This window comes from Pteropus medius, unplaced genomic scaffold (assembly GCF_902729225.1).
Source record: "Pteropus medius unplaced genomic scaffold, Ma_sr-lr_union100, whole genome shotgun sequence".
Classification (NCBI taxonomy): Eukaryota; Metazoa; Chordata; class Mammalia; order Chiroptera; family Pteropodidae; genus Pteropus; species Pteropus medius.
The window spans coordinates 32,490,165-32,512,936 of NW_024340696.1; the positions used below are offsets into that span (position 1 = coordinate 32,490,165).

A 22,772-nucleotide genomic window follows, 5' to 3' on the forward strand; every position below is an offset into this window, starting at 1 on the left:
TAGTCAATAATATTGTAATAACTATGTGTGGTGTCATATGGGTACTAGATTTATGGGGGATAACTGTAAGTTACATAAATGTCTAATCACTGTGTTGTACACCTGAAACTAATATAATATTGTATGTCAATGGCAATTGAAATTTTTTTAACTTTTAAATAATAAAATAAAGCTGTTATATCACCTTAAAAGTTATCAAATAGAATTTAAACTCTATAACAGTTTAGTAGCCACCGTGATCCATTTCAAAAGACTGATGAACAACTAGTTCAGAACGGTCAGAAATTTTTGCTTTTTTTTTTTTTTTCCTTGAAGTTATTTTCCTTTCTACTTTTACCACAGTTATTTTTTAACTTTTAGTCATTAGGCTATAAGTTTTGAGGAATAATTTGAACATCATATAGAACATTGGTACAGAAAATTATTCTGAATATCTATGTTCATAGGAAGATGTTTTTCAATTAATGTATTCTACTCAGCTTTTAAGAATGCTTTAAATCAAAATTATGACAAAGTTTAAGTTTAGGAAAGTAATACTGGTTTGTATTTTTCATAAGATAGTCCTTTTTTATCAATGAATTTGAGAGCGATTGCAAAGATAATAAACTTCATAAAATGAAGTTCAAAATGAATTCTAAAGTTCACCTTCTTTTCTTTATCCACTGATGACCTGTTTGTTCTTCATATATATGGAAGACAATTAACAGCACTGATTTGGTTATTATATAAAGATGTCACAGAGATTTGGCTGGGGCTCCAGGGTGGAACTAACAGATTATGGGTGTCCTCACGGATGCCAGAGAAAATTTTCTTTTGTGCTATAGTTGTATCTTGTTGGTGACAGTTGCGTGAGCCATATTCAGGTCCAGGAATCCAAATTTAGAGATGGTCCATGGGGCTGTTGTCTTACCCACTGTCTTCTAGGCCCAATTCGAAGTCCTAATGTAAGCTGTGGAGTTTTGTTAATAATAAATCACTTACCAGCTATGAGACCTTGGGCAAAATACCTTCCCTGAGCCTTATTTTCTCTAATTAACTGAGTTGTCGTGAATATCAAATAATATATACATCCTCTATTATCAGCATCCCCCACCAGAGTAGTACATGTGTTTCAGTTGATGGACCTACATTGACATATCAGTATCACCCATTATGGGAGAGGCTATGCATGTGCAGGGGCAGGGGGTATAGGGGAAATCACTGTACCTTCCTCTAAATTTTGCTGTGAACCTAAGACTGCTCTAAAAAAATGTTTAATTGTATATAAAATATTCAAATAATTTATTTTTCATGTTTTTATTTTAAAAATGTGTAATAATTATTATTTATGTATCCGTGACGTGTTTGTAATAGTCGATGCTCACTGAATGCTAGCTCCCGGCCCCACGTGGTTCATTCTCATACATGTCTCACAGCCATTACTGAGTGTAGTCTACTCAACTGGGTGTTCTCACTAAACTAAAAAGTATATGATTGTCAAACTGTTTTCAGAGAATGATGAGGAGCAGGAGCCACTGCCATCTCTGGATAAACCTGGCTGGTACTCCCAAGGGAACGCTGTCCACTTGTACGAACTTCTGAAGAAAATGACTGGCAAACCTGAACCCAAGGTATTTTCTAATTGAGGCGGAGTCCTGGATGCCTACTTGCAGACATAAACCATTATAAACTAAAACCATAATGTATTCAGCTTAATTATCTGTGGGGAAAATATCTGCCTCTGCCTATATCAGTTTCTTCTCTTACCTCTTCTGCTTAAATAAGCCTTTCCTTTGTTGATGTAGTCTGGGTCTTTATCTGTAACAGAAAAGAGCATAGATTCCAAGAAGGAGCCACAGATCTAGGAGATATACTGGATTAGTATGTGGGATACCTGAGTAATGATGTCCTGATAACAATCTATCCAAAAAGTTTTTATATATATAAAATAACTGAAATTACACTGCAGATGATAGTCTAAAGACACACTTGCTTTTGACATCTGGTCACATTGTTGATGTTGGACATTGGTACATTTTTAACAGCAGGACCTTTCATCTAAAAAATCTGCTGGGAGCCCTGCGAGCGAAGAGATCAGTGGGTAACTGAGTCCTACTCCATTGGCTCCCATGGTGCCACAGCCCCCGGGGAACTCCTGAGGTGTTTAGTGGACAGAGCATCCTGACTTGCAGGTTCTCGTTCATATTCCTTTAACCTTGTTTTCTCATCTGTAAAAGGGGTGTGGACTAGATTAGTGGGGCTTTGCCTCAGAATACCTGGGGAGCTTCTCGGAGTCTACCTGCCCAACCCCACTCTCAGAGATTCTGTTTCAGCAGGTCTGGGTGGGACCCAGAAACTCTTTGGTAAAGTGTTGTGATGTGCCCTCCTGCTGATCTAACTCACTGTAGCAAGTCATCTCTAATATCTCACCCTGTTCTTCAAGTCTAGGGGCAGGTCTAAGTGTAAACATATGGACTCTTTCACTCCTTCAGAAAATTGAATAAAATCACTTATTTTCTGCTTTTCTTGTACCTGCAAATGTATTATATAATTTCTTAAAGTAAACATGGCACCCTGCAATCCCAGTGGGGCCAGTCAGCAGCCCCCTGTGAAGTTATTCAAGGAAGTGTAATATGCCTTACTACAATACCTGCCTTACTTCTGCCTTTCATGAAATGAACACCACTCTCTTTCACAGTTCTCATGCCTCAAACAGAATTTGCTCTTTGACTTACAGGTTGTTTACTTTGGTGACAGCATGCATTCAGATATTTACCCAGCCCGTCATTATAGTAATTGGGAGACAGTCCTCATCCTGGAAGAGCTCAAAGGGGAAAGAGACGTGAAACCTGAGGAATCAGAGCCTCTAGAGAAGAGAGGAAAATACGAGGTAAGGGTTCTCTTTAGCTCTTTCTTTGAAGGAAAAACCTTTATGTTTGATGTATGTTAGAAAGTGTTTGTATAAAGAATGATGAAATCTATTGACAGTTATTGTGATCTTCTTTCCATCTCAGCTCTATAGTTGATCTCATTGATAATTTTTAATTGATACCAAGATAACATCTGTCTTCCTTGCCCTCTGCTTTCATTCAGTGCTGTGGCACCATGGATGTTTTTCGGCTGATGCTGAACAGCCAGATCCTGACTCACTACACTCATACTGTCTCTTATGCTTGGCCATGAAAACTCTCCTGCTCTCTCTTCACAGGTCTAACGTAACTAAATTGGTAGCTCCTTTAAACTTATTCCTGAGCCCCCAGATTGAATGTAGGTGAAGACTTGAGGTAAAGAAAAGTAAAACATGTCATAAATCTAGAAAGGGAAAATAAGTGTTTGTTTAAAAGCCAGAAGAAGCAGAAAAGAAAGATCAGAAAATAAAATGCATTTTTCTAAATTCATTCCAGTGGACCAATTACAAAGAAGGAAAATTTCAAATCAAAAACAATTATCATATCAAAAACTACCAATAAAAATGAATAAACTATCAAGCCACAGAAAGACATGGAAAAACCTTAAGTACGTATTAAGTGAAAGAAGCCAATCTGAAAAGGCTACATACTATATGATTCCAACCATATGACAGTCTGGAAAAGACAAAACTATAGAGAGTAAAAAGACTAGTGGGTACCAGGGGTTCAGGGGAAGGGGGCATGAATAAATGGAAGATGGGATTTTTATGATGGTAAAACTATTCTTTCTGATATTGTAATGGTGGGTACATGACATTATGATTTTGTCAAAACCCATAAAACTGTACGACATAAAATGTGAACCCTAATGTAAACTACAGACTTTCATCAATAATAATGTATCAGTATTGGTTAATCAGTTGTAACAAATTTACCACACCAATTAATACAAGATATTAATAATGGAGAGAGAATGGTGGGGATGCAGGAGGGGGATATATATATATATATAATATACACATTTATATAAGAGTTTTTTGAATTTTCTGCTCTATCTGTAAACCTAAAGCTGATCTTTAAAAAAAGTCTATTATTAAAAGAAAAAAATAACTAAGCAGACCTAACAAAATGTTAGAATAATGGAATCAGGTTTCTTTGAGGTTTCCATTGAGTAGCATTTAGTCCTCAACCTGACATTATTGTAAGTTCTTTGGACAATTTCAGTTAAGAAGAGCTTTAAAACAACCTTTCAGAAGGTGGGCCTTCCAACTGGAGTGACTTTCAAAAAAGATTTCACTAAAGAGAGATTTGGTTTCTTCAAAATGATTTGAGAATGCAGGTATGATAATAAAATGAAAAATCAGTAGGAAAGTTTCCTCTAGCAATATGTACACAGTAACCCCATCCTTCTTCCATGGACCCCCTTTTCTCTTTTTAATTAGTTACAAACACATAATAGTTAATAATTGGCTCCTGGACAGAAAATGGTGAGTCAACAGCTTGAATGTTTTAGTTCCCAAGTTAGAATTAAAATAAATAATGTTCCTTTCTCATCGAACTCCACCTCCCCAACCCACCCCTGCTCTATCAAACATGGACAAGGAAGCAAAGACTAGGAGGGTTTGGCCAAGTGACAGAATAAGGCCTAAGGATCCAGCTTTAGCCCTGAACTCTTAACATCTCTCATACTATGGAGGTTCCAGGAAAAGTGGAATTGTAGAAGATGGAGTCCCCTCTTCTGTTGGGGTCCGAAGCATATATTTTGCTGTGGGATTCCCAATCGTGTCCCACACATTATGTTGAAAAAGCAAAGTATCCTCATACTATGTGACTTCAAAATTATCCTGGTCAGACCGACTGCCATTATGTCTCTGTGGTTTGTTTTTGAGGCAGTATTTGAATTGATGTGCCCATCCTTAGCAGATGTTTCAGGCCAACTTAGTTGCTAAAGGAAAACTCTCAATCATGCATCTTTCTGCTTATGCTTAAAGGCATATATGCATAATTTTAAAATAATTCTGTGTGTTTTTAAAAAATTGTCTTTGACCTAAACCTAAAACCACAACTTTTAAAAATGAGACTGCTTTCATATTTAAGTTCAGATCCATTCCTCTGCACAGCACACTTCTGTCGGCACACCAAAGTCAGGTGTAAGTTCAGCACGCCAGGAGAATTCAGGTTCTTTCCTGTTTCTCTGTGGAAGAGACAAGAATGCAAACATCTTCAGTTGCTACAGAGGAGGGAAACAGTCCATAAAGAGGACTAAACAGAAAGCCTTGCGTGGGCATTCTTCTGCTTATTTTGTGATTATTCAGAAAGATGGAGTGTAGTTTTTTTAACCAAATGTCAAACACAGAACATGTGTCATGTACAGTCTTTTGGTGAGTACAAAGCCTGAATGCAAAGGGATTTAATTACATATTTGTGGTTACTTGATTCAGTGTAAGTGAACTTTAAACAATATAATGGGAAACCAAATTAACCAAGTCATTTCAGGATTGATGAAGTGAACCAGAACGTTTACATTTCCCACATTCTGTGGACATTCTTGTTTCACTTAGACTTGAATTCAATTTCTCACATATTTAAAGCAATTTCCATTCTAGGTGAAACCATCTGGAACATAAAGATCATTTTCACCTCCCTTCATTTGTGACAAGTATCTCAAGGACAGAGAACATCTCAAAGGGCACTTGAAAGGCTTATATAAGAGACTTTCTGAAATCTTAATGTATCTATTGATAACTTACTCTATTGGAGCATGACAGATAAACGAAAATCACCCATTTGAATTATTCAAGTAAGCCTAGTTATGGAGACTAAGGAAAAATAATTTGTTTCCATTGATTTTTGTTTCCAGAAATAAAAGTCATTTCATTAATCTTGTCATTATTGGGACAGTCTTCATTTCATAAGACTACCCTCCATAGGAAAAAGAAAAGGAGCTCTCCTCTTTAGCTTCCTTCAGTATTCTCAGGGTTTTTAGAATAACATGCTATGAAATTTAGTTGCCAAAATAATTCATTTTAATGATGAAAATTCTCAGCAAAAAAGAGGGAGCCAGCCTGTAATTAGAGAAAGGCTATCCACAAAAAAACCCAGTGGGAGTGTAATCTATAAGGTAATATTTAATGTAAAGCCATATTTAATGGAGACACATAGCCTTTAAGGTTCTTAGCTAGACCAAAGATACCTGTTATGAATTATATCATGTAACAGGGAGCTGGCCAACACCACAAGAAAAGAAAAAGAAATATGGAATTAGGGTTAGAAGAAAAGACACCAAGTTGTGATTATTTTGGAGTTATATGATCATTAGCATAGAAAGCCATCGGAAATAAACAAAAGGTAAAAACTTCTAGTTGTGAAATAAGTCATGCAGATGTAACATACAGCATGGCGACTGTAGTTAATAATACTGTATTATATATTAAAAAAAGTTCTCATCACAAAAAAATTTGTAACTGTGTGGCAATAGGTGTTAACTAGACTTATTGTGGTGAACATTTCACAATATATGCAAATATCCAATAATTACATGGTATTACCTGAAATTAATGTTATCTGTCAATTATACCTCAATTAGAAACAATTCTGAATACAAATAAATAGATGGAGAGATATACCATATTTATGAAGACATGATTTAAAATTATACTGTTACATATTTTCCTTAAATTTATTTATAAAATTAGTGTAATGTTATGGAAAATCCCAGAAAGATTTTGGGTGGAACTTCACAAAGTGCATTTAGATAAAAAACTGAAGGCCCAAAAATAGCTAAGACAATTATGTAAAAAAGGATAATGAAAGGAAAGAATCTCACTCTCTCAGATACTAATCATGTTAGGAAGTTACAGTAATTTTTTAAAATATAATACTGGTGACAAAATATATATAAAATGTTAGTGAACAGAGGAAAAAAAATACAGACATATGCCCCTGTATCACATTCCAAGTTACCATGAAAATGTGATATATGATAGAAGATTTATCAATCATCAGAAAAGATAGACAATTCACTAAATGAACACGTAGTTTCTGTGTGGAGAAAAATAAGATGAGTTCCTTTTTCACTAATTCCGAATGGATTATGGAAAGTAAAATTTTATCTGTATAATTAAGTGAAGAAAATTTATGAAAACATTCATGTGACCTTAGGACAAGGAAGGATTTCTCAAATTAGGACCCAAAAGAGCAACAATAAGTAGAAAAGTTGATGACTTTGCATCAATATTAAATAGTTTTGTTCAAGATACCTGGAATACTGTTAACCAGTGAGAAAAGTGTTTTGCAGCATCCATCTAGATGGAACCTTATAAAATTGCCATTTTTTGTATGACAAGAATAGTTCAAAATCAGCACTTTCATGTGGTTCAACCTAATAAAAACCAACAGTGATTTTATATCTAGCACATAAGAAATGGAACATTCAGATAGGAAACTGGACAAGAGGTATCAGGCAGTAGACTAAAGAAAAAAGCTTATGTATGAGAGGAGATGCCCATCCTCACTAGTAATCCATGAAGTGCCAGTTAAAACAGTGGTGTTATCTATACTTCCTTAAAGCAATCAAGTTAATAAAACTGTCTGGGTTTTTTAATTGGTTACTAATAAAATAGTCTGAGATACATTTGTATGAGTTAACTTAAAAAAACAAACTGGAACCAATATTCGCTAAAGCTTCACTTCATTGCATTTCATAGTTCTGTGAGATATTTTCAACTGGTTATGTTTTTTTCTCAGGGTTCTTTTACAGATAAGCCTTGTCAATAAAACTAAATTATAAGTTAAGTAGAAGAAACTGATTATATTCAGGGGTTTTGTTTCTATTTTGTTTTTTTGTTTTTATCTTGAAACCTTTCCATTTTGGTCAGAGGTCATGGTATTAGACACACATATATATACACACATAAACATTTTTTTTCATTTTCAAGACTAAATGAATCATTATTCATAAAGATATAGAGATCTATATGTAACTTAGCTTACGTATATATGTCCTATATATGTCCTTAATTAAATCCACTCACACTGAGATTGAGAGGCAAGATTGGTAGCTCTGTGTGTCTATACACACACACATTTCAGAATAATACTCAAAATTTTTATTGCACATATCAGACATAGGTAAGAGCTTACTGGATTAGCAGAGATGTCTTAATAAGGCCACTTATTATTACAAAGCCAGTCGAACACCATTCTGTTGTTCAACATATACCTGTACTGAGTTTTTAATTTGTGTAAGCCTAGGAGTATTGGGGACTTACCATTGAGTCAGACACAGTTCCTTTTTACAGAATGTATTATAATATGAGGATAGAGGGAGTAGGGAACTTGAATATAGAAATAAAGTATAAATTCCTGGACAGTGTACAAGTTATTAAAGAATTTTAAATAAGGCGGGGTGGATACTTCATCAAGGAGAATTAGGGAAAACCTCACAAAGAATGTAGAATTTGAGATAAACATTGAAGAACAGGTACATTTTCAAATGATAGAAATAACATTCTTGGTTCAGGAAATAACACGAATAAGTGTACAGAGATTGTAATGTACAGACTACAGTGCAGTCTTGATCATGTGCAGATTTGTCAGCCAGAGGAACCACTAACAATTTTTGAACGTAGAGTAACAATGTTGAAATTTTCGTGTAACAGCTGTGTAGAGAGTGAAGGGGACGCTGTGGGAAGCTGTTTCAGCAGCCCATATTATAGGTAACACAAACATGAACAAGTGGATAGTAATGAGAAAGAAAGAGAATTTGCAGGTAGATGTTCTAGAGGCACAAATGATGAACCTGGTACTGGTGGTAGGGGTTGAGACTTACAACATAGCTGGTTTTCAAGCATAGGCAATTGGAAATGATAGGTTTTATTCATATAAATAGGGAAGTCAAGGAAAACTGCTTTTGTGAGGAGGGAGATATGATTGATTTAATGTTGAATCCTATTTCTTTGAAATATTTGGAGGATGAGATCAAACTGGCTTTTGGGAGATAGATTAGTTAGAATTAGGAAAACTAGGACATAATGAATGTCTAAGAGAGAGAGAGTACAGAGAGAGCAGAAGAGAGGATAGAAACTTGGTGAGAACACTTATCATTAAAGGATGATACCTATAATATATAAAGCTCTAACAAAAATAGAAGTGTTTCTTATTGATGTGTTCAGAAAATGGCATGATTCTTTTGATTAGCGCACGCGTGCGTGTGTATGAGTGTGTAATTAAAACCCCCAACATTAGAATGAACAAAGATTGGCATCTTTCTTAGTCCACTTGGGCTGCTATGCCATCAACTGGCTGGCTTATAAATAGCAAACATTTATTTCTCACAGTTCTAGAGGCTGAGAAGTCCAAGATCATGGTGCTGGTCAATTTGGTATCTGATGAGGACCTGCTTCCTCTCAGTCCACTGTCTTCTCACGGTACCCTTACATGCCAGAGGGGAAAGCTAGCTTTCTGGTGTCACTTTTATAAAGGCACTAATCCCATTCAGGAGGGTTCTACCCTCACAATCTAAGCACCTCCAAAGACCCTACCTCCTAATATCACCTTGGAGGTGAAGAATTCAACATACGAATTTTGGGAGACATAAACATGTAGATCATAGCAGTATCCATACTTCATTGAACCAGAAAGGGTAAATATGTCTATTTTCCTTTTCTCATAGGAATAGAGAGGAGCCTAGATTCAACCACTCACTTAAAAACTATTATCTATATATAGTTTGTGAGTCGTGATTCATTTCTTCTGATTCATTATTTTAGAAAAGATAATGAACTACGTAAAGAAATTTATCTTGTAAACTGTTCTTTAGACCTTAAGAAGATATATTGAAATACACCTTAAATGTATACACAGCAACATGAATATTCATATTCTATGCTGCTCTTAAATATCTTTGGTGAAATCCAAATCAATTCATGCTGAGTGATTTCCAAACACCATCTTCTGAAAACATATATTCATCTTGATTCATAAAGTGAGTTTCAGCACTTCATGGAATTATGAATCTAGAGGCTAATTTGTGACTGTGCTGCTCTAAAATGAAATTTTCATCAGAACAGGATAAGAGATTGTAAAATCCAGATTACATGGATATGATAGGATTTTTTTTAAGTTCTTAATGTTATGTCATATCCATAAAACACTATGAAGTATTTATTGAATGAGTCTTTTATTTAGTCTACCATTTTTATGTGCCTCCTCTGTCCTAGGCACTAAAGCCTTAGGATTACACTAATACATAAGAAAGTTCCTAATATTATGTAGTTAATAATCTGTCAAGGGTAAAAAGTAAATAGCATGATAAATGTGAGATAGTATGAGATAATATATTAGGGACAAACTCGGGATATAGGAAATTAGAGGAAACCTAATCCAATCTGAGTGTGGAGGTCAAGGAAAACATCCTGGTTGGCATCCAGGCCGGGTCCCTAAGGATGAGAAGGGGTTCCCACACAAAGCCGGGGAGGCTACCTTAAAGGACTTCTAAGCTTTGTTTTACTTGTTATGTAGTATATAGTTTGGTTAAGGTAAACAACTGAAATTCTTACAGATTTTTTTTTATTGTGACTTATTACTTAGTGGAGGAAAATACTTATGAGATTGAACATTAATAATGATTTTTCATTGTTCTATTCTCTTGTTTCAGGGACAGAAGACAAAGCCTCTAAATTCATCATCTAAAAAATGGGGCTCTTTTTTTATCGATTCTGTTTCGAGACTGGAAAATACAGAAGACTCCTTGGTTTATACATGGTCTTGTAAGAGAATCAGTACTTACAGCACTATTGCAATTCCAAGTATTGAAGCAATAGCAGGTAAGGGAGAAAATATTTATAAAGCTTTACCTGTTACTGGATAATAATGACCTTAAATACTAGAAATTTTGCATTTAAAAGAAAAAAATCTCTCCATAACACTTTTCTTAGGAAATATCTATATATGACAATCTAGGTAATTAGGACATGCCCATCTCCTGGGACCAACTACAAAAGCTGGACTGACTTTTTTTTTTTTTTTTTAAGTCTGCTTGGAGTCATAGGATAAAAGTAGGGGAAAATTACCAAGACAAGATGCTAAGGAGGCCAAGTAAGGTGTGCCTGAGTTTGGGGGCTGCTTTTCTCCCTGGTGTTTGCTGACTCAAGAGCAAGCACCAAAGAAAGGGAGTAGGTCTTTGAGTAGCTTCATGAGCCTACAGGGATGGAAGTAGAGGGCCTGGTGGACTCTCTCAGTCAATCTGTGTTGAGACCCCAACGGAGTTTACAATAGAGTAAGGATGAACTTGAAATAGGACTGAAGCTCAGCTTGAAATCATACGAATCCCGAAAATTGGATTTAGAAGATTCTAGATTGGTAGTCCTGCAGGGCACCTGGTAGAAACCAGTGAATATTCTTTTATGGAATATTAACATTCTAGGACTCAGATTATTTCTGAAAACAATTAATATAAGGTTCAGCATGTAATGAAAACTAGCCAGGCACACAAGGAAATGAGACTGCACAAACAGAAATAACCAAGGTTATTTCTTACAACTTACTGTGGTCAAGTACAGAAAAGAAAGGAATGAGAACTTTGGTAGAGACATCAAAATTAAGAATTTAATGGATGGGTTTAACAGGAGATTAAACATAGCTGAAAAGTAAATGAGTGCACTGGAAAATAGATCAAAAGATTTTTAGACAGATAAAAATTGAGGAAATGTATCTCCAGAAGCCCTATGCTAAAGTAAATGCTAACAGCTCTTGTTCTTCATGAAAAAGTAAGAATGATGCCTCTTGGAAGACTGGAGATGCACGAAGGACTGTATAGCAACAAAAGGATAGATATGTGAAAATTAAAATGAATATTTACTGTTGGAAACAATAAAAAGAAATGAAGTCCTCTGGGGTTTAAATACAGAATATAAAAACATGACAACAATGTCATATAAATCTCAAAGGGAAGACAGCTAGAGTTAAAGTGTTTTAAATTCTTATATGGTAAAAGATAAGTCAGAAATGCATGTTGTAATCAAAAGAACTTTAATGATATACAATACATATACATGCTGAGCTAATAATATAAAATAACTTTAGAATCCAAAAGAAAATAAGGGAAAAAAAGAGAATAAGCAAGACAAATGAAGAGCATTCAGTAAAATGATAAATTTAAACCTGAGTAATTACAATAAATGTAGGTAGCTAAATATTCTCATTGAAAGCCTGAATGAATAACAAAACCCAACTATGGGCTATTCATAAGAGACATCTCTGAAACATAAGGACACTGAAAGTTTGGATATCAAAAGATTTAGGAGAGATACCATGCTAACAACTTTAACCAAAAGAAAGTGTTCACTAAATTATAATGTGAAACAAAGTAGACATTAAGGGAAATATCTATTAACATGAAAGAGAATCACTTCGTAATAACAAATTCTGTGTTCAGAAATATGTAACTGGAAGTCTAGAGTATTCCCCAGGACCCTTCTCCTCTCTCAGGTCATATATATTCATCCCTCCGTTTTCTCAATACCAAGAAACTACTGAAAAATCCACTCTGCTTTACAGAGGTTTGTGCTTCTGCTTGCTTCTTAGTTTTCTAAAGTTCCCTTCAGAATTTGGGAAGGGGCTTGAGTAGAAAACCAGCAGAGTCCATTTCTCCACCCCTTCCTTTATAGAGCTTTTTTAGCCCCTCAGTTTTTCTTTGCAGCTCTTCAAGGCCGACGAAAGCTCTACTGGTTTTTCTGCCACTTGTAACTGTCCCTGCCCCCAGCCAGACTTCAAGTGCCTAAGAGAAAGAGCTGTGGCAGAATGTCAGCTTATATCTCCACTTATTACTCCTTCTCAGGAATTGTGTTCTCAGGTCTTGGTTGCCTTTTCAGTTCTCCAATGACTCACTCTGATGTTTATATTTTTATCCAGCTTTGCTAGTTGTCTCAGTTCCAGTTTAGAAGTAGTAAATATACTTAAGTTTTTTGACCTCAGATTCTTCTTTAAATTGAGGAGAATAATACCAGCCTGCATTTCCTCCTTCACAGGAGGAATGTGAGAGAAAATAAAGCAAAATATTTATCTGAATTAATGGTAGGATCATGATGATGATGATGATGACCCTAAGATATGTACGACCTTCCCAAAGGTCCATCTTCTATGCCAGTATACAAATCCCATATGTCAGTATATTTTACTCATTGAAATAATATCTCATTTTCATTGGTTTCGAAAGAATGGTTTATTTTTCATTGTCCCATGCTTATATGCACAAAATTTTTAAAAGATAACCTAAATATATTTCTTCCTTTCACAGATGACTTTTCTGTTAAAGAAATGGACCTTGTAACTCGAAGGGATTAACTTATTTTCAATTTTTATATTTCATTGTTCCTTTCTTTTATTTTAGAGTGATTCAAATTTACAGTGAGAGAGTAGGGTAGTGTGGTAATGGAAGTTACTGAGTTATTCTGAAGTACCTGGATAAAACCATTCAGTAGGCTATGGTTGTGAAATAGTAAGAAAGTCAAAGAAAAGTAAATCTCCATCATTCTAAGATTTAACTATTTCTCCCAAGAATTGAAAAATAACCCCCTCTTCATCTTCTGTGGTAATCACCTCTTCTTACAGAGGATAATAGACATAACATCATTGCCCTCTCATTTCATTTTCCAAGTATCAATTTTTGTGGGGGTGGGGGAAGAATGAGAGAGTTGGTATGTCATTTTCAATTGTTGATTTTGATGTCCAAGATACTTCCTCAAAAAGCAAATTGTTACTTAGTCAGTCTCGAAGTTAGCACTATGATCTAAGCACTCATTGCTATGATCACATGCTCAGAAAGTTATATCTCACACAGAACTTCAAATTGATTATTTCAATAAAGTTGGATACTACTGTATAATTTACCTCCACTTAAGAAAAATGGCTGGAAGAAAAATAATAGGATGGCCATGGCATTAGACATGTTGAAGATAGAATCTTTATATAAATGTTGTCCTGTTAATATCTTTTTTAAAAAAAAGTCCCAAGAGGAGTTGTTTCTGTCTGTTATGTTATTATACATTGAACTTGTTCATTTAGGTTCACTTCATTTAATTGTTTTTAATATGATTGTTATTATAGTAGATTTAGTATAGAGAGTTGGGGTAAACAAGAAACTGGTTCTTTGTGTATCTCTCTTTCTCTTTTCTTCCAAATGGTCAGCACCCAACAATGACTTTCCTGTAACAGAGATGTAAATGTTTTCTTGCAGAATCACCAGTCTAGAGATCCTTGTTTTAACAGAAGTCATCTGATCTCAGTTTAGCTATTCCATACTGAGACTTCTTAATAGAGTAGACCTTTTCTGCTACCTGAAAGAGAGAATAAAATGTTTGTTTCAAATGAGATAGGAGGCGAAAAACAAACCTGATACTCTCCCTTCACCTCTTATAACCTTTTTGTATTCATGTAATATTTTTTTAAAACTTTCTCTAGCATCAGAAAGGCAGTGTTCTTTCTTCCCAATCTCTAGCACTAGTTTTCTCCCTATAAGAATTAACTGCTTGGGCATTCTGGCATTTAATATAAAGTATAATTTTTATGCTAGTGTCTTATAAATACTCAGTACTACTAAATGATGTTTTACCTAGGAAATTCGTGAAATAAGGATTACTGCCCTGTATCTATCTGCATGTGTAATAAATATCATAACATGACATATAACATTTCAATTGTAATATTTCTGGTAATGTTTCCTTGAAGAAATTTGGGAAGAAATTATCTGAAGACTAGCTTATGAGAGACTTATATAAAGTTATCACAGTGTCCCACCCTCAATATAGTATGCATTTTATGTGCCCTCCCCTTATGGCTGTGTCTGTGTGTGTGTGTATTTGTGTAATGTATATCATATGAGGAAAGTTGCCACATTGTGCATACTAGAATCTTTATTTAGCTGGGCATTAAAAATTATCCTTAGTAATTCTTTTATTACTAAGGGCTATGAAGATTATTAGTTCTCATTTACCAATTACATGATCCTCAGAGTAGGGCCTGAGAGACTTTTAAATTAAAAAAAAAAAAAAGTGTTAACTTTTGTGTGTGGAGGGTAAACTAAATGCAAAAATTAAACTAGTTTGAGTTCTGAAGATGATTTACAATATCTCTAAATATAAGTTGACTTTAATATTATTGTAAATTTTATAGGGAAAAATATCTATACTCTTCATCCTAGGTACAACCTATTCAGGTGACAAACGAAATATTAAAATTATGAAACTAAAAAAATAAGTTTTATTATCAATGACCATCACATTTTGATGTTTATATTTATGAAAGGCCTTTTAAGATCTGCAGAATAATCAAATTGTTTTGGTTTTTTTCCAGAATTGCCCCTGGACTACAAGTTTACAAGATTCTCTTCAAACAATTCAAAAATGGCTGGCTACTATCCAAACCCTCCATTGGTTTTATCAAATGTTGAAACGCGGACAACAAAATAACTTTTCTTTACTCCAAAAGGAAGTAAAGAACCATATGCACAGCAAATGTACTGTAAAAATTAAAAAAAAAAATTTAAATAGTATAAAATGCTTTATAGGAACAAATTCTTAATGAAAATTGACCAAGAAATTGATGTTTTTTAGTAGGTCACCTTTCTATATAGATCATCTTGATGCCCAACAGCTCTCATTATATTAAAATCTCAATATCTAGAACTGAAAAGAACCTTATTAATTTTGTATATACCAGTAATTCTGAGATTAGAATTCATCTGGGGAGATATACATATACAGACACACACATACATACACACACACATATTTACACTATGGTTCTAAAAGCGTGGTCCCAATCCACCAGCATAGCATCACCTGAGAACTTGATAGAAATGCCAATTTGCAGGTCCCACCCCAGATCTACAGAATTAGAAACTCTGGAAACAGGGCCCAGGAACCTGTGTTTAATAATAGTGTGATTCACACTATTATTTATTAATTTATAAATAAATTCGTACTATTTAATAATAGTGTGAATTATTACTGGCTGGACCATAACCTCCAGAGACTGCTTGAAATGGACTCGGGTACAGATTAACCTTGACAAACATCTTTTATGTGCCTCAGGAAAACATAGCCAGAATTAGGGACAACTGATCTACACCAGCTCTTTCATTTTATACCCAAGAACACTGAATCTGGTGAGATTAAATGATTATTCCAAGCTATCAGGTTTTATGCTATTCTTGTGTTTTCCAAAACAAGGAAATAAAAGAGACATGATTTCTTCTAAGACCACACAGCCAGTATGGGACAGAGATGATACCAGAAGCCAACTATTTCAGCCTCCAGTGTTACCTGTTAGGTTCTCCCTTAATGTTAAAGGCCATTTAATTCATTTTCATTCACTTTAAAGTATGTGTTCTCAATGGGACAAACATTGGTTCTTGGGGTGAAAAAAATATTAGACAATGCAATGGACAGTCGCCCTCCAAAGCTAAACATTACCCAATAAAAATCTTATTCCTTAGTATTAATTTTTCTCATTAAAGACAAATATAAAGTTAAATTTATTAATTAAATTTGAGTTATATTTAATTTTTCTTCCTGGGAAGGGGATGATAATGAAAAAAAAGGTTGAGAAAAACTGGTTTAAGAGTTTTTATACATATACTGCAATACAGGATTACTGTGTTCTTTGTGTGCTATATATGGTCATATTAGTAGCTATTTGTTGCAAGATGTTAGGAGCCAGGTAATGTTTACAATATAAATTCTGGCTACTCTTTATATTGTGATTTCATTCTGTTTATCATGGACAATATCAGAAAACATCCTGGTCACTATCAATATCATTACTTGGACTATAGCAGAGAACTTAGCATGTTGATGCATGCAATGAAAAGATAAATATTTTGTTAAAATTTTTAAATCCTCAAGTAATCCCAAATATAATGTGGGGACAGGTATCTCAGGGTGTGTAAGCAGTTACTGAAATTATTTTCTCAAAGTCAGTTGCTCTCTGATATCTACTAATAAGTATATGGTAATGTGAAATTGATTTCCAGAATCATTGGAATATGATAACAAGCACACACGGTCAAGCTTAAGACTAAATGATATATGCTGTCTTGTGTATACTTTCAATATACATTTGATTTCTTTTAAAAATAAAGCTATTTTTTCTTACACATTTATTTTTTCAATGGCAAAGAATAATCATCTTTAAATACTTATAAACTGCTGTTGTTAGTATGAAAAATGAGAACCCCAAAATAAGAAGTTCATTGCACTTTTTGGCCACTAAAGAATGAAAAAAGTTCACTCAAGTCAAAAGTGCTAGTTTTACTTTTATTAGTACCTACATAAAGAATCTGAGCAAGTTACCTTCCTAATTTGACCTCATTTTTTTCATTCTTGTCAAGAGGGTTTGTTTCCAAGTTTCTTCCACCTTTCTAACAGAGATAGCCTAATAATGTTGTTTTTCTGTTGGACTGTAAATAGACTTTTAAATTTTTTATTTCATTATTTCTAAAATGTGACAGTGTTTCCAATTAGATGTGAAGATCAAAAATAATCATCCAAAATGGCACTATAAAAGTTAAAGAGACTATTAAAAAAGAAAAGCTCTATATTTAATAAAGTCATGAGTAAGAAAACAGGAAAATTGTGCAAATAGACAGAGGACTTAAGTTTAATATTAGCATACAGGCAAACATTCATTACCTAAAAGATACATAAAAATAATTGGCAAGGGAGCTGAGATTTTCTTTGCTGGCCACTGTTGATCTCATCAGCAGAAGAAAGATCTGAATGCCACAGTAGTCAAATGATTTGGCAGAATTTGGTATTTAGAATATCGAGGTAGCAGAAAATTCACTTGAATCATGAATTACAATCAAAAATCAACTACTGTGTTTGTTAAATCTAAATTAAAATCAAGTATAACTTCCCCACTATATACATATACATATGTATGTGCATATATATACATATATATATACATACATACATACACATAAAGTTATTGTTGGATGTGAATGTTAGTAGGGAAATAATACTTGATTTCAATTTAGAGTATATGTATATGTGTATATATATATATATATAAAGCATATATATGTACATATGTAGGTATATGTATACACATTTTTAGTGAACTTGTTTGAATGCAAAATAAATATGATTTTATGTAAAAAACCAGCATAAAATTGAATGTCAGACTATCTTTTTGGATATGACTGAATGTTAGAATCACGTGGATACCTTTTTTTTTTTTAATATGCTGTTGCAATACCATTCCCTTACCTCTTCTCAGGCTCTTGATAACACAGTTATCGTGAGTTAGTGCAAGACTGGGATATATTCAAGAGTTAATTCACCCAGTGTGGTCCATTTGCTGCCCTTGAAAATCCTTGGGCATGGTCCAGTCCATGTAGGGTGAATTCAAAAAAGTAAATTCTTGTTGGTCTCTAAAATCATCCTCAGATATAATGGTAAAAATTCAATAGTAATGAGTGCTGATTCCTCACCAGGCAAGTAAATGTACCTTATCTTATTTACCTCCTACTGCAACCATATGAAGAGAGTATAATTAAAATTTTACAGATGAAGACATTGAAATTCACAGAGGTTAGATAATATGCTTGTTCAAAGTTGCAGTGTTTTTAAGGAACAGAGTCTGTACATGAGCCCAAGTTTGACCCCAAAATTCATGCTCTTATTTAATTGATGTGTAAAGTCTTCCAATATTGGATCTAGATTGGGGCAAATTCTCAGTCTAAAACCATACTTCAATTTAATAATCACACCATGGTAGGACAACTGAGGGATTAGAAATGAAGACGACACAGGCTCTGTTCTAAAGGAACATAATTTTATAAAAAATAGTAAATATCTATAACATAGAACTTACCTGGATGAGTAAAATAGAGAACTAAGAAGCACAGGAGTCCTACAATGTATTATGTCTGCTCTTCCTGGAAGCCACATATGCTAAAGTCATCAACAAGCAGGTCTACTCTTCATATTCACATTTAAATGTTCACCTTGAACACTTAGCAAATTTCCCTCTCTGCTATCGAGGAAACCAAAATGGAGAAGGAATAATGAAAACTGGTCCAAGCAAACAGTGGAAGGTAAGATATCTATAGAGAATTCGAGTCATTACTTAAAATGACAATATCACAGACTGCTTGACAATCAGGTTCTTGTACCAGGCACCTGTTCCCATACTCATTTAAAACAAAAAACCTTTATTTCCCTTTCTTGATACTTTGGCCTTGATACTTTCTTAGTGAAGGTCAAAGCTTCATAAAATGTTAACAAAGTTTAAAAATTAGAGAAGGGAATACATTCCTAAATGCCTGTTAAAAACAATCACCATGTTGAATTAAAAAATTGCTCTAATTTGATATCAACATTTCTTTACAGTTCTTAGCTAAATTTCATAAGTATAACATATTTAAAGTCCTTATGGTGCATTTATTCCCTTTGATGAAAGGAACAGACTGCCAGTTTCATTTAGGCAACAAACATCAAGATTACATAGGCAAATTCAGGAGTATTTTAATCTGAACACGGAACCCTGAATTAAGTGATAAAAAGTACCTTTTTCAAAAACCATTCATATAACCTTCATCTGAGGCCTAAATACACACATAAATAGGTTTTTTGTTTTTATGCCAAATTTAATACAGACATTTGTGATACAGTGAAAAGTACCCTAGCTTGAAATCAGAAAATTTAAAGTCTGTGTGACTTACTTGCATCTTAGACAATTTACTTCAACTTTCTGTCTCTGTTTTCACAACTATTTAAATAGAGATAGTAAAATTTATATCGATTACAAAGGTAACATGAGAACACACATGGAAGTGCCTGACATAGATCTCTTGAGATTGTCAAGCTAGGCAATACGTATCTGAAGCAAAGTCAGATGTCCAAGGCTCAAACTGTGACTCCATGGAGCAGGGAACTCAGAAATTAAGAATGCAGGTAATTTTTTGTTTTTTTTTAAATGATTAAAACTGATTTAAGGAAACTTGAATTAACGAGATAAAGCGGAAGCAGCAGGAGCAGGAATATGGGGAGGGGAGAGGAAGTCTGAGTTAAGGAAGGTCAGAGAAGCCTTTTGGGGTATCTGGCCTGAGCTGAATGCCCAGAAATGGTAAAGAACTGTTATGTAGGGACCAGGGAAATCATGAAGTACGTCACTACTACACTCAGGGGAACATGGCCTAAGCGAATCAAACTGATACGTACTTCTTTGGTGACCAGAGGATGAGACCCTCTGAACTGTTTCGGAGGTTTGCATAAATAATTTGTTTAAAATTGAAGAAAACAAAAAGGCAATGCAAAGAAACGAAACAGGACTGCAGGAGTGAACCCAGTGGTTAGTAGGTACAACCTAGAGAATGCCTAATTTAGTCTATAACTTTATTAGACAAAACAGAAACCATGTTCATCTCTAACAAATGAGTGGCATCAGCCTAACAGAAATGAACACTATTGGTTAGACTGAAGCTGATAATAAACCCAGGAGAACAAAATAACATCTTCTGATTATATTCAGAACAGGATAAAAGGGATAATGCTTGAAACAGGTGGTTGATGATGCACCAATCGCTGAATTGAAAAAGTAAAATGAACATTATAAGGGGAATTTAGGATTAAGATGAGTGTAGCGCTTGCAAAAGAAACCTTAGCTCTCTAGAAAGATTTTCCAGGCCTAGGAAAATTACACTTCAGCAAGTAGAACATGCAAGAAAGAATTGCATCAAGTCAGCAAGTCTGTTTAAACTGTAGACTTAATTAACAGTCTCTAATTCAAATCAGTAATTTTGGGCATTTATCAAATTTTTGTTTAGATGGCTAAAAATACTTCATTCATTTTCCCAGATCTTGCAGCATCCACAGCCCTTTTGACTGAAAAGAGTGCAGAAGTATTTATCTCCCAAACCTTCATGTAAGAGCTACCAAACAGCAAAATATTCCTGTTAACTAAAGCTGATGTCTGATATCATTTGTTTCTAGACATATTTCAGCCATAATTTTTTTGTTCTTTTTAAAGCATCACACTGTTGTAGGAAAAGAATTTAAGTAGCACTTAAAGAATACGCAATGATTAATTCTTCCAAAAGTCTATCAAGTTCATTAAGAACAAGACCAAAGAGGAGATGTGGTTAACATAAACAAGGATGCTGCATGGAGAACAATTTTCCACAGAAATCAGTAAGTGGCAAATCAACATATGATGCTTCAATTACCACCCAAAACTGCACTGGTTGTAGAGGAAAAATTATGTTCATGAGTATGCAGTTGCAGTGGGCTAATTTACCATCTTCCAAGCAAAAAAATCTTAGGTTTGGTGGGTTTTTGTTTTGTTTTGTTTTTTTACCTTCAGCATGATGCTTACAGTGACTATTTGCTAACTTTAATGATTTCTCAACCTTATATTAGCCTAGACCACACAGACAGAGCTTTATTAATTTTTATTTTTTGGTGAAAAGAAGTACAGCAGAATGACAGGTTTTATTTTTCCTTTGAGCACATAGAGGACAAAAGTACTAATGATCCTTGTTTAGTATGAGGAGCAATTCTACAAGTAGTTAACACTAGTTAGGAACATAAAATATCAAGCACCACATTACTACTAGGGCAAGAAATATCAAGTAAGACACAGTTATGCTTTTCTTCTTGAGATTACTTTCACAAGACAGTGACAATTTGCAAAATTTCAGACTCTTCAAAGATCACAGTCAAATATTTCTAAGAATAGAGTATATATGAAAAGATCAGAACAAGCTGATATTAATGAATATTCACAGACATCTTCATACTGCACAGGAAACAAGTTTGATATTTTGCACACGTTCTCAATTACAAGCAAAAACAGGCCTGTAAATGTCAATTTTGCCAGCAAGCAAAAATGAAAGAATAGGATTTTACTCACAGTGAAATAAGAAGCATAAACCATTAATCTTCCACATATAGGTCACTCCTGGAATAATTGAAAGAAAACATCTAGACTTGCATTTTCATGTATAAAAATCTACTGGTGAACTCGGGGATATAGGAAAAATTGGAGGAAAATTCTCCAGGCATCCTCTTTAAACATCAACCACTTGATTCTCCCACCTGTGCTGGGAGGAGCCTCAGGGCCTCCCCTCCTACCCCTGACTCTGCAAAATTCCAGTCTTCCCTGACTGCCTTTCTAAGCCCACTCCACAGCAGGCTCATTTGTTTCTGGACTTTCAGATTCTCCAGCCTAGAGCACCCTCTCCACTCCTCTGTGTCTATACCCGCCAAGCCCTTGGGGAGCTTATGACAAGGGCTTCAGAAGGAAAAGAGAAAGGATAAGGGTGAATGTCACCACCACCACCACCATACCCTCCATAAGTAAGACAGCCCTGGCACACTGCTGCCCCACCTACTAGAGCTTGGTTTGAAAATCCAGACAGACTCCATACATCTTATCCTCTAGGAGAGAGGCTTGGCATCTGCCACAATGCAGACTGCAGCCTGCTCCCTCTTTTGTTAGGATAAAAGCAGGGAAATGGGAAAGCTGAGGACTGAAAGCTAAGGCCAGGCAGAAGGATGCAAGCTCTTGGGTCATCAGGGATGTAATAAAATAGTATGGAAGACAGGGGTGACCCACAAAATGCTGCCTTGGTATTATTTCTAAGTGGTCTAAGGCCCCCCCAAAATTTCCGTCTTTAGAAAAGTTCAATCAAACTTAAGTTTTGGTTGCTTTACAGCACAACCTGATCTGGGTCTCTCTTGACCCCATTATTATAAAGTCTTCCATCTCTCCTCTCAGCTTCTCAAACTAAAGCTCAAGTTACAGACAGGAGGTTTTGGTAAATGGACAGGGGTAATGGGTGGGGTTGTAAAAGTTGGCCTAAAAGAACACTGCCCA

General features: G+C 34.7%; 2 protein-coding genes across 4 annotated transcripts in view; one reads left to right on the top strand and one right to left on the bottom strand.

Moving 5' to 3' along the window:
* Positions 1 to 17,043, top strand: part of NT5DC1 (5'-nucleotidase domain containing 1) — a 110,517-nt gene extending 93,474 nt beyond the window's left edge. For both annotated transcript variants that reach the window (XM_039870757.1, XM_039870759.1), the window contains 4 exons: positions 1,492 to 1,610; positions 2,717 to 2,869; positions 10,546 to 10,714; positions 15,240 to 17,043. In XM_039870757.1, coding sequence (XP_039726691.1) covers positions 1,492 to 1,610; positions 2,717 to 2,869; positions 10,546 to 10,714; positions 15,240 to 15,355 — 557 coding nt within the window. In that variant the 3' untranslated portion in view covers positions 15,356 to 17,043. The remainder of the gene's footprint in view (positions 1 to 1,491; positions 1,611 to 2,716; positions 2,870 to 10,545; positions 10,715 to 15,239) is intronic.
* Positions 17,044 to 21,328: 4,285 nt separating this feature from the next.
* TSPYL4 (TSPY like 4) overlaps positions 21,329 to 22,772 on the bottom strand; it is a 9,684-nt gene continuing 8,240 nt past the window's right edge. For both annotated transcript variants that reach the window (XM_039870779.1, XM_039870786.1), the window contains one exon: positions 21,329 to 22,283. The gene's annotated coding sequence lies outside the window, so the exon portion shown is untranslated. The remainder of the gene's footprint in view (positions 22,284 to 22,772) is intronic.